The sequence below is a fragment of the Ictalurus furcatus genome, chromosome 6 (assembly GCF_023375685.1).
Source record: "Ictalurus furcatus strain D&B chromosome 6, Billie_1.0, whole genome shotgun sequence".
Taxonomy (NCBI): domain Eukaryota; kingdom Metazoa; phylum Chordata; class Actinopteri; order Siluriformes; family Ictaluridae; genus Ictalurus; species Ictalurus furcatus.
Genome location: NC_071260.1, coordinates 19,985,619 through 20,003,394, shown reverse-complemented (window position 1 = coordinate 20,003,394; position 17,776 = coordinate 19,985,619). Strand labels below are relative to the sequence as shown.

At 36.9% G+C, this 17,776-nt stretch overlaps 2 protein-coding genes across 9 annotated transcripts in view; both read right to left on the bottom strand.

The window, feature by feature from the left end:
* ubr3 (ubiquitin protein ligase E3 component n-recognin 3) overlaps window positions 1–1,186 on the bottom strand; it is a 47,311-nt gene extending 46,125 nt beyond the window's left edge. For 3 of the 8 annotated variants that reach the window (XM_053626993.1, XM_053626995.1, XM_053626997.1), the window contains exon 1: window positions 515–1,185. In XM_053626993.1, the coding sequence (XP_053482968.1) occupies window positions 515–945 (431 nt within the window). In that variant the 5' untranslated portion in view covers window positions 946–1,185. Of the gene's footprint in view, window positions 1–514 lie in introns of all 8 variants that reach the window. The other 5 variants (XM_053626999.1, XM_053627000.1, XM_053627001.1 and 2 more) reach the window with 3 other exon arrangements.
* Window positions 1,187–6,245: 5,059 nt separating this feature from the next.
* The window catches only part of kalrna (kalirin RhoGEF kinase a), a 183,394-nt gene continuing 171,863 nt past the window's right edge, over window positions 6,246–17,776 (bottom strand). The window contains exons 50-60 of the mRNA XM_053627004.1: window positions 17,205–17,340; window positions 16,768–16,830; window positions 15,987–16,014; window positions 15,573–15,735; window positions 14,256–14,377; window positions 13,888–14,019; window positions 11,155–11,319; window positions 10,969–11,047; window positions 10,649–10,849; window positions 9,545–9,683; window positions 6,246–7,829 (exon numbers count right to left, since the gene is read on the bottom strand). Of these exons, the coding sequence (XP_053482979.1) occupies window positions 7,284–7,829; window positions 9,545–9,683; window positions 10,649–10,849; window positions 10,969–11,047; window positions 11,155–11,319; window positions 13,888–14,019; window positions 14,256–14,377; window positions 15,573–15,735; window positions 15,987–16,014; window positions 16,768–16,830; window positions 17,205–17,340 (1,774 nt within the window). The 3' untranslated portion in view covers window positions 6,246–7,283. The remainder of the gene's footprint in view (window positions 7,830–9,544; window positions 9,684–10,648; window positions 10,850–10,968; window positions 11,048–11,154; window positions 11,320–13,887; window positions 14,020–14,255; window positions 14,378–15,572; window positions 15,736–15,986; window positions 16,015–16,767; window positions 16,831–17,204; window positions 17,341–17,776) is intronic.

The window sequence follows — 17,776 nt, the reverse complement described above, 5'->3', positions numbered from 1 at the left end:
TCACTAGTTATCCAGAGGTCCTATGGATAAAACACATTACAGTACACACACGAAATAAAAAGACAATAAACACACAACAGGACACATCCAATACTCCCACATTCAGCTAGTTCAAATTAGAGCGGTCTGTTTTTTCCGTTTGTCTTTGTTAAATATATTTGAATGTAACAGAATGTAAGGAAGAAAAAGGCAAGAGCTGTTAGTGAGGCTCTCTGTGGTTAAAAATAAACCACTGACACTCAGTAAGGTGTGCAGCTAAGCTAAGCTAAGCTAGCGGTGTTAGCGTGCTAGAAAACCGGAGGCAGCGCTAGGACTTAGCATTGCTAATCAGGCTGTTATTGTTTTTATTCCGCATTCCGGTGCTCGTGACACGCATTCAGTTGAGGAACAATTATCCAAACAAGCACAAGGGTGAAATGTCATATTAGGTAGTAATGTTCCCTCAGCTAGCTAGTGAGTAAAACGGATAGCTGGACAGCTAGCTAGCGTGTAACTATCCAGCAAACGAACTTACCCACTTTCTCGCATGACATTACTGTCTCCACAGTCGCAGGCCCCGCCAGCCTGACTCCTAAACATGTTAAAGTCATGGCCCGTGTGATCGCCGTTGTTAAAGCACTCAGCGCAGAGTGACATGCACGGCGAAATGCCACAGGTCCGACAGCGGTATGCTACAAAATTAGCAGTCCAGACCAAACCGCACAGCGTAGCGTTATCGTAGGAGCAGACGGTCTTGCAAAACTCCTCGAACCCGTCCCCTCCTGCTAGCAGATATTTACACCAGTCCAGGGCCTCGGTGTCCGCCGCCGGTTTCTCCGGGTTGAGAACATTATCCAGCAGTTCCTGAAGCTGTCGGAGCCCAAAACTGTTGTCAGTCCGGTTGAGGTCTGCCTTTAAGTTAGCGGCGGTAGCTTTCTTATCCCGGCGTAGCAGCGACGCCGCCATCGTTCACTCCGAACTGTTGTCCAATTTATTTTGGTTGTCTTGTTGCTATGTTCACGGCGTTTCTCGCGATATCATGAAGCGCGTTTTGTCCCACCTCAACACAGCCTAGTAGTAAATAAGAGAGGGTCGATCAACTGGCAAGCCTAGATGCTGCTTATCTGACATGGACATGCAGTTCAAATGACAACACACAGACTACTACTGGTGGAACAAAATCTATTAAGAATTTTAACAACAAAAGAAGTTATATGGCAGATATAAGTCCAAATAAGTAATAACAAATGAGCAAGACTAATATACTCCTGTGTAATTTAAATAAACATAACACATTTAAGTAGTGTATAATAATAATAATAATAATAATAATAATAATAATAATAATAATAATAATAATTATTATTATTATTATTATTATAGCAGTCATCCTCATCCATCATCAATATAATTATTATTATTGATGTTGTCAACAACAGCAGCAACAATATATAGAAGAAGAATAACAACAGTAATCCTCATCTATCATCATCATCATCATTATTATTATTATTATTATTGTCAACAGCAACAACAATAATAATAATAACAGTCATCCTCATCATCATCATTATTGTTGTCAACAACAACCATAATAATTATAACAGTAATCCTCATCCATCATCATCATCATTATTATTAATATTTAATATTATTATTATTGTTGTTGTCAACAACAGCAGTAACAACAACAATAATAATAATAATAACAGTAATCCTCATCCATCATTATTGTTGTTGTTGCCGATTCCTCTTTAGTAACCGCTTTATTGTGCTCAGGGTTGTGGTGGATCCAGAGTCTATGCATGGGGTTAATACACCTTGAATAGGACACAAGTCCATTAAAAGACAAAATGCACTCACACATTCACACACTTATTCACACCCAGGGGCAATTTAGAGTCGCCAAGCATCACAAAAGTAATCATCATACAGCTGTCATCAATGAAGTGATTCTGATGATCAGCTGTTCCTGTAGGATTTTTTTTTTATAGTTTTTTAACATCTTGGTTTTACCCAGCTGCTGAAGCCATGTCAAAAAGGTATCGATCAAGAGAGGGGTCCAAAATATTTTTGAAAACATTAAATGTACTATGAAACACCATGAAGGGCATCATTAACTGGTGGAGAAAATGAGGGCACAACCATTTATATTACCAGCTGCAGGAGCTCCAGTCAGCTGCAGGAATATCTGGCAATTACTGATCACTCTCTGCATGTGACAACCATCTCTTGTATTCTTTACAAATCTGTGCTATGGGTAGGGTGGCTAGATGGAAACCCTCACAGGAAAAAAAAATCCAGGCCTGACTAAATCACCCCCAACCAATTGGCAAAATGTATTATGGACCGACAAGATGAAGGTAGAACTTTTTGGGCATAATTCTGACATGTTTGACACAAAATCAAGACAGCTTATCACCCAAAGAATACCCATGCTGAAGCATGGTGGTGGCAGCAACAAGCTATAGGGCAGCTTCTCTTCAACTGGGACTTGGACTCTAGTCAAGATAAAGGGAATCATGGATAGCTCCAAATACCAATCTATAACAAAACAAAACCTGCAGGTCTCTGTTAGACAGCTGAAGATAAAGAAAAATTTCATCTTCCAGCACGATAACGATCCAAAGCACATATCCAATTCAACAAAGTAATGGCTTCAGAAGATGATCAATATTTTGGAATGACCCAGTCAGAGCCCAGATTTAAATCCGAAAAACTGTGGAATGACGTGAAGAGAGCTATACACAGGAGATCTCCTCACAATTTGATAGATCTGAAGCATTTTTCCACAGAAGAGTAGAATAGAATTACCAAATCAGGATGTGCTAAGTTTGCAGGCTCTTACTCAAAAAGGGTGAGAGCTGTATTACAAGCAAAAGGTAAAAGGCAAAAGTACTATTTAAGGTGTGTGCACACTTACACTATACAACCAGGTTATTGTAAAGTCATGTGAAAAAAATAAGTACACTCCATGGAAATCGTTGGCTTTTTTTTTTGGCATATTTGGGCAAGCAAACATTTGATCATCTTTGAAACAGTGCCTATGAATAAAGTTGATATACTTGAACAAAACCACGAGGAAAATTAGCTTTTTCGATCACTTATTCAACAGAAATATCAATAGATGTGATGTTCTTCTGTGGAAGAAGTAAGTATTGCACTCTTTAGCAGAAAGCATTTGTAGGCATTTTGTATAATTGTCCACCAGTCTCTGACATTGGCTTGCTGGAATTTTTGACCACTCTTTCATGCAATATTCTTTCAGTTGCAAGATGTTTGAGGGTTTTCTTGCATGTACTGCCTGTTTCAAATCCCCCCACAACATTTCAATGGGATTCAAATCCAGGCTTTGACTAGGCCATTCCATAACCCTCCATTTCTTCTTTTGAGCCATTCCTTGGTGGATTTGCTAGTGTGCTTAGGATCATTATCCTGTTGAAAGGTCCACTTTCGATGTAACTTAAACTATCAGACAGATAGCCTCACATCTTCAAGCACTCTTTGATATGATGCAGAATTCATAGTGAATCAGTGAATGCAAACTGTCCAGTCCCAGTGGGAGCGAAGCAACCCCAAACCATAACATTTCCACCACCATGCTTCACAGTTGGTATGAGGTGCTTCTCCTGAACAGGTGTCTTTGGTTTGTGCCAAACATGTCTGCTGTTACTGTGGCCAAACAACGCTCTCTTTGATTCATCTGTCCAGAGGACATTTTTCCAAATGGCCTGGTCTTTGCCTATATGCTCATTGGCAAATTGTAGTCTTGCAAAGACTTTTTCCTGGCACGCCTCACATGCAGGTCAAATTTGTGCAATCTCTTTCTGATTGTATAAGCATGCACTTTTACACCAACAGTTTCAAGTTTCAGTTCCTGTGATGAAATGTTGGGGTACTTGGAGACTTCTGTTTGCATCAGACGGTCTGCTCTTGGGCTGAATTTGCTGGGACAGCCAATCCAGTCATTTGAAATCTGTGCCATTTGTACATGATTTTCCTTACAGTGGAATGATGTATTTCAAATAATTTGGAGATCTTTTTAAATCCCTTGCCAGACTCCTAGGCATCCACAATCTTTTTTTCTGAAGGCCTTACAGAACTCTTTAGAACTTGGCATGATGACACCATACACCTCAATAGCAAAGGGAACACCAGACACTAGATATGAGAGGGGTATAAATAAGACATATTCCACCTGCACTCTAAGCAGGTTCTAATCACTGGCACCTAAACACGAACACCTGATTCTAATTTTATGGATTTGAAGGTGTGATAAATGTAGGGGTGTACTTCCTTTTCCCATGTGACTGATCTGTTTTATGTTCATTTAAATTGTGAAAATTACCACAAAATGTCAGTTATATGTCATTTGATAGAGTGCATCAACTTTGTTAATAGGTACTGTTTCAAAGAGGATCAAATATTTGCTTGTCCAAACATGTAAAAAAATAAATAAATAAAAAAAACCCCAACAGTTTCCATGGAGTGTACTTATTTTTTCACATGACTGTAAATTTATTCTTTTTCTTCCATAAAACATCTGTTTGTTTTTCACTTAAACGTTGTTGGTTGCTGTATCATTTAAGGCAGAAAAAAACGTTTGACATGTTTTATCTTGGTTTCATTTTTTTTTACATCACAAAATACAATGCAATTAACATTTAACTTTCTCACTGTAAATAGTTTCCTTCAAATTTTGGTTTTTCCTACAAAACACTGATTCTAAAATGAGCAGTGCCACCACAATTAATGTTTGGCAAGAGAATGAAAGTGCTGACCCGCTTAGGAGACACGTGTGGAGGGATCCTGATCGCTTTTATATTCTTAGATTTGCACATGTAGACTGCTCTTAATTCAGACTACAAGTTTTCAATAGGAGTCAAATCTGGAATTGAGATGGTCATTGAACAGCTAAAGTTTTTTACAGTCAATTTTGCCATCATCACATGTATGGTCTCAATATAAGCCAAGGTAAACAATGAAATATTAATTCATTCATTATTCATTCATCTTCTATAATTGTTTTTCCACAATGTAAAATTGTTTAATGGAAGGGCTTGAGCCTATTTCACAAACACTGGGTGTGAGGTTGGAATATACCCTACCCTGATTTAGCATAGCCAATACGGGCTCTTGAGCGGTGCTAATGAACAGTGTTTACCCTATTGTTGTGAGATTGTGAGTTTGAATCCTGATGATGCCTCAGATGTGAGCTATTAGTGGAAAAAAATTTCCCATGCTTTATGAGTGAGGATGGCATAATCTATCTCCCATGTCAATAACAGTGAGACTAGCAAAACATGGGCATCTGTGAGCTCATTTATACATTACAATGCCCTGTGATGCCCCATGAGTAGCAGTTCGAAAAGATGCTGGCTTCAAGCACGTGTTAGCCTTCACTTCCCCTAGTCCTACATGTAATTTCACTCAAAAAGAGACAAACAATTTATTAAACAAGCAGTTTATTAAACATCCAGTAACAAACAGCCCATCTGATTAAAGAACATTTTTATTTTTCTATGTAAATTGTACACTTCGAGTTCTGTACAACAATGCTAACATGACTAAAATAACAAACAAACAAAAAAAAAACAGATTTTCATTGTTTTCAGAACACTATTATTGGAGGCAATAGCCCTATAATCAACAAAGCAAGCACTATGATATACCAGTGTTACAGCCTGTTGTAGGTGAAACATTGAAGCATCATATCACACAGAATGTAGGCCTAGTTTATTGTGAATTAAAGAGAAGAGGAATACTAACGAGAGTAAGACTCTGAGCCTGCACTGTTTAAATGAGTTCTTCTGTTGTAGTCACTGGTCATGCTGCTGTGTAGCTCCATTTATAACTGAGATGACTTCCTCCCAAGGTTTTATTATTAGCAAAACTTAGTGATACATAATTTAAAAAAACAAGAAAAAGGTAAACCTGCTTATTTGCTTATCATTAATCCTTTTTAGATGTTTAAAGTCTTCTGAAGAATCATTCAGGAATGGCAGTCAAACATACAACTCTCAACACTTCAGATTTTCAGCAGGGTCTGACCAGGATTATGGACGTCCTTAAGGTTGTTACTTCTTTGGTGGAACCTTTGAAAATTTTCGAAACACATCTGGCATTCTGAAGTAATTGTATACAGTTATACTGACCAATGATCACTTGTTGAATTATATATATATATATATATATATATATATATATATATATATATATATATATATATATATATATATATATGAGAGAGAGAGAGAGAAAGAGAGGTTTAAGCGTTTTTATTTCTCACTTGCACAGATGCAAAAAGCAGCTGTTTAGGACCGAACTCTGTTGTTTCGTCAGTTGTGGGCAGTGATTCTGCAGACTTTAAATATCAAAATAATAAAATAATTGTATAGAAGCAAATACAAATCAAAATACCATTAAAAAACCATTCACATAAAGTAAACAGACACGTTAAAAAACAGAATAAATATATTTAAGGCTTAGAGTTTGATCAGTTCCACCAAATCAAATAATCACTTTCAGATTTGAAGGTATTTACCAGGAATCAGTTTTAAACTACTAAGGAGCACACCACTTCCTGTCCAAAGACATAATAAAAGGCATCAAAAGATATTTACCCAAGTCATGAATAGAAATGCTGAAAGGTTTAACAATGACCTAATGCTGATCTACATATTTTAAAACTAATGGTGTGGTGGTATTTTTAACCATATGAAACGGTCATGCTGAAAATTCTAACTTTTAAATATCCTATATACTCCCATTATTCTCATATTGAATTTGTAAAAATATCTGTTGCCTATATCTACATACAATCATTTTTCTAGAAAACAATGCTAAATACCTCTTCAATTACAGTAGTGTTAAACCGCGTTCTATATTACTGTACATTCAAAGATCAACCTAGGTTTCTTCGCCGTATAATCATGCCCCGGGATTGTTTTAAATCGATAGCATTTAGAATAGAAACCCACAGTGATCTCAGTTCAGCCGAGTTCTTTAATACTCTGGTGCACTGTTTAATCTAGAAGTACACCAGGAACGCCTCTAGTTTTATCCATCCACAAGATGTCAGCATTAAGCTAATAAGAGCGTAGAGTTGTTTTCTAGGAATTGGTATCATATTCTAAAATTATGCTGTTAAAATTATGGCCCTCGCGATGTTATTAGCCAAATGGCGAAACCCTATTAGACACAGGCATGGAAGCTCTGTATTGAGTAAAATACATTTTATTCTGGTAATATTTAACACATAACCCTCTTTTCAAGTGTGTATTCCTCTGAGAAAGCGATCTCTCTTATATGGTGTGTCCCATAGTGGTAGTGACCAAGCCTTTAATATTAGTGACAGGTCGGACATCATGCAGCTGCTTGCGTCTGTCAATAAAAGCCGCCAATCTGGCCGTATCCAGCGGAGTTTTGGAATAATCTCCACTGTGGGCGCTAACCCACGGGTGCTGCAAACATGCTGTCGAGCTTGGTCTTTTCCTAGTGTCCTGGTTCAGAGTTGAGACAATGAAATCCCTTGCTGCTTGACTCACGCCACAGAAATACTCATCCGGGAAGCAGAAGTCCAGTTTGCAGATGTTAACGCAGGTCTCCTCCAGACTCTCGTCCAAAAACGGCGAGACTCCGCTTAGCATGACATAGGCCAGCACGCCGACACTCCACACGTCCGTGGAGAAAGACACCGGTGTGCCCTGGATCAGCTCCGGAGCTGCAAACTCAGGGTTTCCCAGCAGGAGGTGCACATACCGGTGCCCTGATATCTGCACTGCATCACCAAAGTCTATCAGCTTCACACACGGTACAGGCATGCGGAGGTTGACCATTAGGTTTTCAGGCTGTATGAGAGAATAGCTTATTAATGAATTAACAATAGAGAGTACAGAGAATGAACAGATACTCATTCAAAAGGACATGTGGGTAGTTATTAATGCAGATTACGCACCTCTGCAGCTTACGTAGTAATAAAGTAATAATAATAAAATCATTTGAATGATTATCAATATTATCATTCTTAATGTCAGCTCCTTTCCAGAAATATTATCTGCTAATTTCATGAAGTGCTATGAATGTGCTCATGCATCAGTGATATGGCAAAAAAAAAAAAAAAGTAGGCAAATGTAATGGGGCAAAACATTGCTCTTAAAAAGAGCAAGGGAGACGTCATTTCTGTGTCTGAAACTAGTTGGCCCATAAATTTCACAAGAAATTAACCCTGTATGTATGTTCTTTGATTTTAAGTCAACTATAACGTACATGCCTGTGCTATGGAGCAATTTGCATAATTAGGCGAGCTAAGAATGTACTTTTTTTTCTTTCCTTTTTTTTTATTTTTTATTTTTTAAGAGATGCACTGACGTATCGACCAATAAATTGTTATTATTGTTATTTTTCATGCTATCGGCCGATAGTTTAGAAACATCCAATGATGAGGGCCGATTAAATCCTGTCAATCAAAAGAGGGCGGGAAAACATCGATTTCATGCAGTGTGTAAAGGTGATGTCTCTTATATAGAATGAGGACAAAACTGCAGTTTGTAATCTTTGCACTGCTAAACTTTTACACCAGACGCTGCAGCAGTGAAGCGGGAGTTTTGGCGTCGAGTTAAAAATTATTTTTTTTGCCACACTGAATTAAAGCGCCAGTGCACTGTTGAAAGATTTAAATAAAGATGAGATGACAAAAAAGTACTATATATATATATTGCACAGAAAAATATATTTGTAGAGTAGTATATTTCATATCCAGTTAATGTTAATATATAAAAAAGTTTATATTATACATTACCAGTTTGATGTCAATGATGAAGTAGAAATGCTTTTGTTTGTGGTGAGTGAATATGAGACTAACAGGAGGTTTTTTTTAGAATTCAGTCAATGTTAATATGAATTAATAACATTCAATAAGTTAAGAAATCTTACTTTAATCTTCAGAATTTAGTTCATGTGTTAATGTTAATTTGAGTAATGTGTTTTCTGTTTATGAGACCAGTTACTGTGAAACAACTTGTTTTTATTTGCATTTCCTTCAGAATTGTGGAATTAATTATTATTAACTTATAAGAAGGCATAATCAATGTGCCCTCAAATTCTTTTGATGAGCAAAACCCGTTTCTATTGGGCAGACCCTTCTGCCATTTGAACTGCCTGATTAGCATTAGCCATATAGCCTGGGAAGACAACTCTTGGCAGCACCAATATGTTAACAAGATGCAAGCTGTGATTCTCAGATAAATTCATAAAATAGACTGAAACTTCCCTTGTGTGCAAATTTTTCTTTCTGCATGGGAGCATCATCAGAAGTGTGTGATAGAGCACACACAGTTTAGAGAAAACAGTGGTCATCCTATGCGTGCTATTAGCCCTATATATTTAGTATATACAGTAGTATTGAATGCATTTGGAAGCATTTGGAGCACTGTTGCATCTATATGTTCTGGGACCTTTTCCCTAAAGTCTAATTTATCCTTAAATGTAGAAAAATAGTATAGGCTTCAAAAGAGCTTGGTTCTTGATGTCATTTTAATGTCATGTTGTGTTTTATTTTGTTCACCTTCAGATCCAAATGAGCCACTTTGCAGGTGTGCAGGTGCTTTAAGGCCTCGACTGTGTCCTTAATGAAGAATGCCACCTTCTCCTCCATTAGCTCATCATGGGCCACCAGGTAATCCAGCAGACGCCCACCCTCCAGCCTAGACACGAACACAACATTTTATGATATAGAAAAGAATGCATATACAAAGCTATACTTCTACACTTTAATCCCAATAAAACCTGGAGTTAGTTCAGAATCTTGACATATAAGCCTATAATATAAGCCTAAATATATTAAAACAAATATTATTCCCCTGATATTCAGGCAGGTCAAGCATTATGTAAACAGCTAAAAGCACCAATACTCACTAGACCTGCAGTAATAAAAACAAAGCCTGGTTTGGGTTTCATTGCAAAGCTTTTTTTCAGACAGGATTAGTCTGAAACAATTCCAGCCCAAGTTGCTTACTTTTTTTTGAGAGTAGTCTAAAAATTTTATGAAATGAAAATTAGCAGTTACTAAAAGCAGTTGCTACAAACGTTTGTAGAAATAAATAAAAAAAGTCTCATCACATATTTTTTTTATTAATAAATTCATGATCCCATCATATGAAACTACACCCATGTGTGACAAAAACTTCCAGGTTCATGGGGGGAAAAAAAGCTGAATCTTGTTTGTCTTGTGTAAATATGGTGGTAGAGCGGGTTGTCCACTAATCGTAGGGTTGGCGGTTTGATTCCTGGCCCACATGACTCCACATCCCGAAGTGTCGTTGGGCAAGACACTGAACCCCAAGTTGCTCCTGATTGCAAACTAGCACCTTGCATGGCAGCTCTGCTACCACTGGTGTGTCAGTGTGTGTGTGTGCGTGTGAATAGGGAATGAGAACCAGTGTAAACCGCTTTGTAGAAGAAAAAAAAAAAAAAAAACGCTACATATGTGCAGACCATTAAATAAAGTTTATTTTATTAAATAAATAAAGTAGTTTTTGTAAAAATTTATTTTACAAAATAAATAAAGTTTAAAGATTTTAACATGGAGATAAATGCAAATATTATTAGATATTACCGAGATCACCCTGAAGAACTAATTCTATGTGAATAGGACATAAGTCAGACTTACAGCTCTAAGATGAGTATGTAGGCTGTGGGTGACTCATAAGTGTCGGTCAGAGCCACCAGCTGAGGATGCTGTACATGTTTCAGGATATCTGCCTCATGAGCCACCTGCTCTTTCTTCTGCATCTTCTTGTTGACAAACTTCACTGCTACTTCCTTCTTAGTGGATTTGTGTAGACATTTCCTCACCACTGAGAAGCGACCCCTGCAAACCAGAGCGAAAAAAAAAAAAAAAAGAGTAAATGAGTGAAACTGCATGGTTTTGTTGTTCAATGATGGATTACCAAGCACATTTTGTAAACAACAACAACAATCATCACTTACCTTCCAATTTCACAAATTTCTGTAAATGTTGATTCAAAGTTGTCTTTCCACTGGATACCAGTTCCATCATATGTTGAAGCTTCAGTCAAACATAATTAATGGAAAGTTTGAATTTTAATTAAATGAGATACGTTTGCATTACAGTGAATACAGTCTGGCTGATAAATGTGTGTGTGTTGCACTAACCACAGCTGGGTAGAGTGACCATGTTGGAGGGCTCACTGGGGGGACTGATGCCCCAGGGGTTGCTGGCTCTAACTCTGAATTGGTAATGTCCACCTGGGATCAGATCCTCGATCTTCACACATACATCAGTTGTAGAGCGTACTGACTGCTGCCACACCAGGGAGTCTGCAGATGATCATGTATAAGTATTTGCACACATACACATTCCAAAATATGTACAATTTCTAATATATTTAGTGTATATATACACTAATATATACTAATAATATATGTACATCAATCAGAAATAGTCCATTATTTAAACTTGAGGCCCTCATTGCATGACAGTTCTGTCAGAGTACGAGGTAAAGCAATGCAATATAGAACTTCATTGTGTAAAATTTAATAATGAAGTGTTACAGTATCAGAGGTGTGGAAATGATCTTGTGTCTCAAGAGTCTCTTGACAGAAATTCAGTTTTGGTCTGAGTCTCAGTCTCCACTTACAGTGTCTGACAACCAAAGGTTTGCTTTTTAGCCAGACGAATGTAATAACCTTCTATTACCACTAGTATGTGCTCATAACTCACATGAAATCATGCAAGATTATTATATTGTAAAATGGAATCACTTTTGAAATATAAACCTAAATTGTGTATTTTGTTCTCAGAACTCCATAAGACTAATTTCCAAATCATCATCATTTTTTTTCTTAAATCATCTTGCTTTCCACACAGGTTTAACACTATAGTTAATGCATGGTTTTGAAGCATCATTCAATTATTTTCTGTTAAGTAGCAAAATGCTGCAGCTAAATGATGCTTAATAGCACCTACTAAGTCCTGTCTGTAGCTTGCTCTCAGAGTTCATATTTGCTTTAATCATTACACTTAATGGTTATTTAGCCTTGAATTGGGCAGACAATACCACATACTGTATTTTCTTTCATTATTCTTCTAAAGAAGAATTCTAAGAGTAATCTGAGTAAGTTATTCCTTTTGAGCATTCATAATAAACATCTTAGCAGATGCAATCAGTATTCAACCATTAAATACTTTTTAATAGTTAGCCTCTAACCCTGAAGATGACACTCCCACTAAAAGCAACTAATTATATGAATTTCAGTGTAATACCACCAAACATTTAGCTAAATACAATCATTAATGATTTGCAAACATCTGGAAATTGCATAATCATACCTAGCCGATCATTTTATTTCTTAATATTTATACATTTCCAAGCCAACAAGCTAAGATGTACATAGTGCTTATAACAGTTGCTACTGCAGTACTATTTTTAGATTTAATATATGGACCTTTTTAAAAAAAAAAAAAAAAAAAAAACAACAACAAAAAAAACTAATAATGTTACAATCTCAGCTCATACAAACAGTTAATGTTAGGTCAAAACCATAGAAGTCATACACTTTTTTAATTTCAGGTTGATAATGTACAGATGCATCTCAAAAAATTAGAACATCGTAGAAAAGTAAATTTTTTCCTGTAATTTAATTCATAAAGTGGAACTTTCCTATATTCTAGATTCATTACACATAACGGGAAATATTTCAAGCCTTTTTTTTGTTGTTGTTGTTTTAATCTTGATGATTACGACTTACAGCTCATAGAAATAAAAAATCCAGCATCTCAAAATATTAGAATAAAGAATTTATAATACAGAAATGTCGACCTTCTGAAAAGTATGTTAATTTATGCACTCAGTACTTGGTTACGGTTCCTTTTGCATGAATTACTGAATCAATGTGGCGTGGCATGGAGGCAATCAGCCTGTGGCACTGCTGAGGTGTTCTGGAAGCCCAGGTTGCTTTGATAGCGGCCTTCAGCTCGTCTGTATTGTTGGGTCTGGTGTCTCTCATAGATTCTCTATGGGGTTCAGGTCAGGCAAGTCGGCTGGCCAATCAAGCACAGTAATACCATGGTCAGCAAACCAGTTACTAGTAGTTTTGGCACTGTGGGCAGGTGCAATTGCTGCTGTCAGCAGATGGAAACATGAAGTGCTCTAAAATCTCCTGGTAGATGCTGCATTAACTCTCGACTTGAGAAAACACAGTGGACCAACACCAGCAGATGACATGGCACCTCAAATCATCACTGACTGTGGAAACTTCACACTGGACTTCAAGCAACTTGGATTCTGTGCCTCTCCGCTCTTCCTCCAGACTCTGGGACCTTGATTTCCAAATTAAATGCAAAATTTACTTTCATCTTCCGCATGATTGTGGTTGTGTGTACTGAGAGATTAAAGGCTCAGGAAATCTTTGCAGGTGTTTTGAGTTAATTAGCTGAGTAGAGCTCTTCTCAGGTTGACATTTCTGTATCATAAATTCTTTATTGTAATATTTTGGAATACTGGATTTTTGATTTCCATGAGCTGTAAGCCATAATCATCAAGATTAAAACAAAAAAAGGTTTGAAATATTTTACTTTATGTGTAATGAATCTAGAATATATGAAAGTTCCACTTTTTGAATGAAATTACAGAAATGTATTTAAAAAAAATTGAGATGCACCTGTAATGTGCACATATTTTTAATAGTATAATTATTAATCATACATATACACACTTATAATTATTAATAGTGATCTAAGAAAAAAGTATTACAAAATGTCAAAAAGGTCTAAAGGGTCTTGGTTTGGTTCAGCCTCCTCATCAAGTAATAATAATTCTTGTGAGCTGTGCTCTCTACACACATGCACACCAACAAGTGGGAAACATACAGAAATGCAGACATTACCCTCTTGTCTGTACTCCACAGTGTAACTGGTAATGGCACAGTTTCCCAAACTAGCAGGTGGAAGCCAGTGCACCACCACCGCAGTACTGCTAGCCTCCTGGGCTACGGGTCGAGCTGGAGCTGCTGGGACGCCTTCACATGAGCAGATACAGAAACATCAATTAGACAATGATTCTTATTGTTCCATTCATCCTTTTTCAACAAGCACAAAAGACACAAAAAAATATGAATGACTCCCTTTCCAAAATGTTACCAGCCGAACATAGCTGAGTAAAAGATGAGTCCTTTACCCCACATTATCTTTCATAATGCTGAAATGAAAATAAATCTCACATCTGTCAGCTGGTCATCTCCCTTTTCCACATTACCTTGTACTTTAATTGAGGCAGAGGATGAAGCTGTGCCGTGGTCATTAATGGCAATACAGGTGTAGATGCCGGTGTCCTGTGGCATCAGATTACAGATCTTTAACAGAATGTCACCTGTTTCCCTAGGGGGGAAAAACAAGACACAACAGATTCAGAACTGTCAAAATAAAAAAAAAGAAAATATTGACCTTTTGTAGTCTGTAAATTGCACTTGTCTTTAGATAAGCACCATATGAGGTATACTGTATATTGCTAACTGCAAAACAAGAAAAAGTGAGAGTAAGTATGCACTGCTTATAAACCACTATAGACCTAAGAAAATAACTCAGCCATTAATTTCTCAACAGCTGGTACCACTTTAGATTCAACACTAAAATTAGTATTAAATTTTTATTTGAAGAATCCAAAGGGCTTTAATTTAGACCAACAGTACAGTACATGTTGTCCCATAAGTCCAGCAGCATAGGGTTAATGTGCATATTTAATATTTTTACAGACTATGAGCGAGCAGAAATTGATACAAATAATTAAACTCTGGGTAAATCTAAATCATATTGAGCACATTCTGTAAATAAAAGGTTTAGTTTTCCTGTTTTATAATTTTTCTCTGTTAAGTTTACTGTGAACACTCTTCCCTCTCTGTTCCCTTGTTTTTGTTCCTTTGTTAACTCTTCCACCACTGCATGAATCCAGTTTCAGCCAGGTACAGACAGATAAAGCCCCTAAACATTTGCGCACATTCTTTTGTCTCCTTGAATACCATTTGCTCGCATTCCTATGACTTCCTGAATACCATATATGGAGTTGTTCCTCTCTTACACTGACATGCTTCCTGTTTTATGCAAATATGCCCTTCTGCCTAGCCAATCAATAGTTAACCCATTGTCTCTGTTGTATGTCAAGCACGATATATACTCTTTTTTTTCTTTGAATAAAGAGAGATCTTGCATTTGAATTTGGTGCGTGTCATTTGGCAGCTCTCCCAAGTGCTTCTTGCGGGAAGTGTGTGACAGGGTGAGGCGCCTTCTTTTCTTGTGTACTATTGCTTTCTCATTTCTTAATCATCGTAACCCGAAGATTACATAAGAGTTTTCTGGGGGCTTGTTTCGGGTTATCGTGTACTTTCGCTTTCTCTTTTCTTAAAAATTGCAACCAGAAGATTCACATTCCTAACATTCTCCCAAGATGCTGACACACCCTGTATGATACAATAACTATGGTGCATATGTTCATATTGTAAAATTACACAGGAATTAGGGAGCTATTCGGATTTTCGGCCTAAGTTCCTCATTTACTCCTCTACTCAGTTGTATTTACCTGATGTTGATGGTGAAGTGGTTGTTGTTCACAACTAGACTCTGGTCTGGACCCTTTAGAGTGATAGTGGGTTTGGGGCGACCACAGACTTTACAACACAAGACAACAGTTTCCCCCAGAGCACATGTCACATCCGCCAGAGGGATCAGGAACTCAGGAGCAACTTCAAAGCACATACACAAGAGGAGGGAGTACATTAATGAGTACACTCATTCTCAAAACTATTTCAGTAAGTAATGCATTTTTTTTTTTTCAAAACACAATTTAATCATGTGCTTGCAGAAGCATAATGAAACATATCAGTCTTTGCTATGACATGACTATACCTTGCAACAAGCAAAACATGTACTAATTAAAACAAAATAATGTGACCTCACACATACAGTCACATACTTCAAGCATACATAACCTTACCTTCTTGAATGAAATTGGGATTCAACAACTGTGAAGTAGAAAAATGAATGTCAGGGTGCAGTAATAATTAACCCTTGAAAAATCTCCACAAAGTGAGAGCGAACAATCACAACATACTAACATACAAAGAAGAGAAGAAGGAGCAAAGCTCATCCCTATGCAGGTTTTCCTAAATGTATTCATTTGGGTTAATTTGGAGTTTACATATATCACACCACCGAGTACTTAGACAGGTTTATATAGTGAATATGTTTCTCTTTATATCTGAAATATGTTTCTCTTTTGTATGTAGCTCACTCACAAGTAAAGTTATAGCATTTTAAAGCTGGTATCTGATTACAAACTGAATTAATTAGGCTTACTGTTTGAGACCGTGTTAGATAAACTGGCTCCTTACTCCGCATCAAGATAAGTCATTTTAGTGAAATATATTTATATTTTCTTAATGTATGTTAAACCCCCCCCCCCTTTTTTACTGTTTATTTATTTATTTGCCAGAATTCATCCCCAGACACATCTGATGGGTTTTCCCAAAGCACCACACTATTCACTTAGGATACAACAAGTACTATGATAGCAAATAATAGCAATAATAAATACACCATGTGATTATTTCTTTCTCTTTTCACAGTCATACTGTAATAAGGTGTGTTTTTTATTTCTCATACTTTTTAAGAATATGTTTATCCTCATAAATGTAACATACAGTAAATCTTCTCTTTATTAAACACAGACTAAATCTAGGGCAGCATGCATTAAAGTGCACGGTGATGGGCTCTACCTCCATGCTAGTTTTGGGGTCTAGTTCATCCTCACATTCTGATTCCTCTGAGCTGTGAGACTCCTGTCGTTCAGGCCGGAGAGAGAGAAAGCAATGTTAGAAAGCTCACAAGCAGCAATGTTTTCACTGGATTCACTGACCTTGTATTTTGTTTATGAATGATTGTGAGTTTATCTGTTGTATCTAAAAACAAGACACGTGTAAGGAAGGAAAATATATTTGGTCAGTCCATTAAGATGATCTTAAGATATTATCAGCATTTGAAAAGAAAATATATGCGCACATAAATTGGAACATTTTTAGATGAACTCCATTTGAAAAGCGACTCAAATCAAACCATTTACTGCATGTGCTAGTGACTGCCATGCATGAATCCTTCAGAATTCAGTCAATGCTGTACCTGCAGTGAATCAGCACAAACACACCCTCTTACTCACTTTTACAGTAACCTTGCTGCTGAGAATGTCCTTAGGCTTACGTAGTCCATTCTCAAGCTTTGTGTCCCCTTTTCCTGCACCACTGTCCTTCTCAGCACGCTTACGGGCACGGAGCGTGTTCCACGAAAGAGACTTCCTGTTATATTAAAACATGACCCAGTCAAAGCTTAAGCTTGTTTACAGTGAGATGATAGGGGACAGGTAAATGTGTATGAATGCTGAAAACTTATCGAGCAACAAAGACAAGGAAGCAAAAAGTTATATATATATATAAATTTTATATATATAACTGATTATATCATATTGATAACTGCCAAGTTATCAATACTCATCTGCCATTTTCTTACACCATGGTGGATACACAGTTTGTGAATAAGCAGCATATTCCTCATTAGCCCATGCAAATAAAGTTCAATCTGGCCAAGAAGCACACCAGAAAAACGTGAGGCCAGATGCTGCATCACACACAAACATTAACTGTCAAGGACTAGTGTGGTTAGTACAAACACAAAATTAAGTAAACTACACACTACAGGATTAAATAATAAAGAACTCAAATGAATAAATTAAAA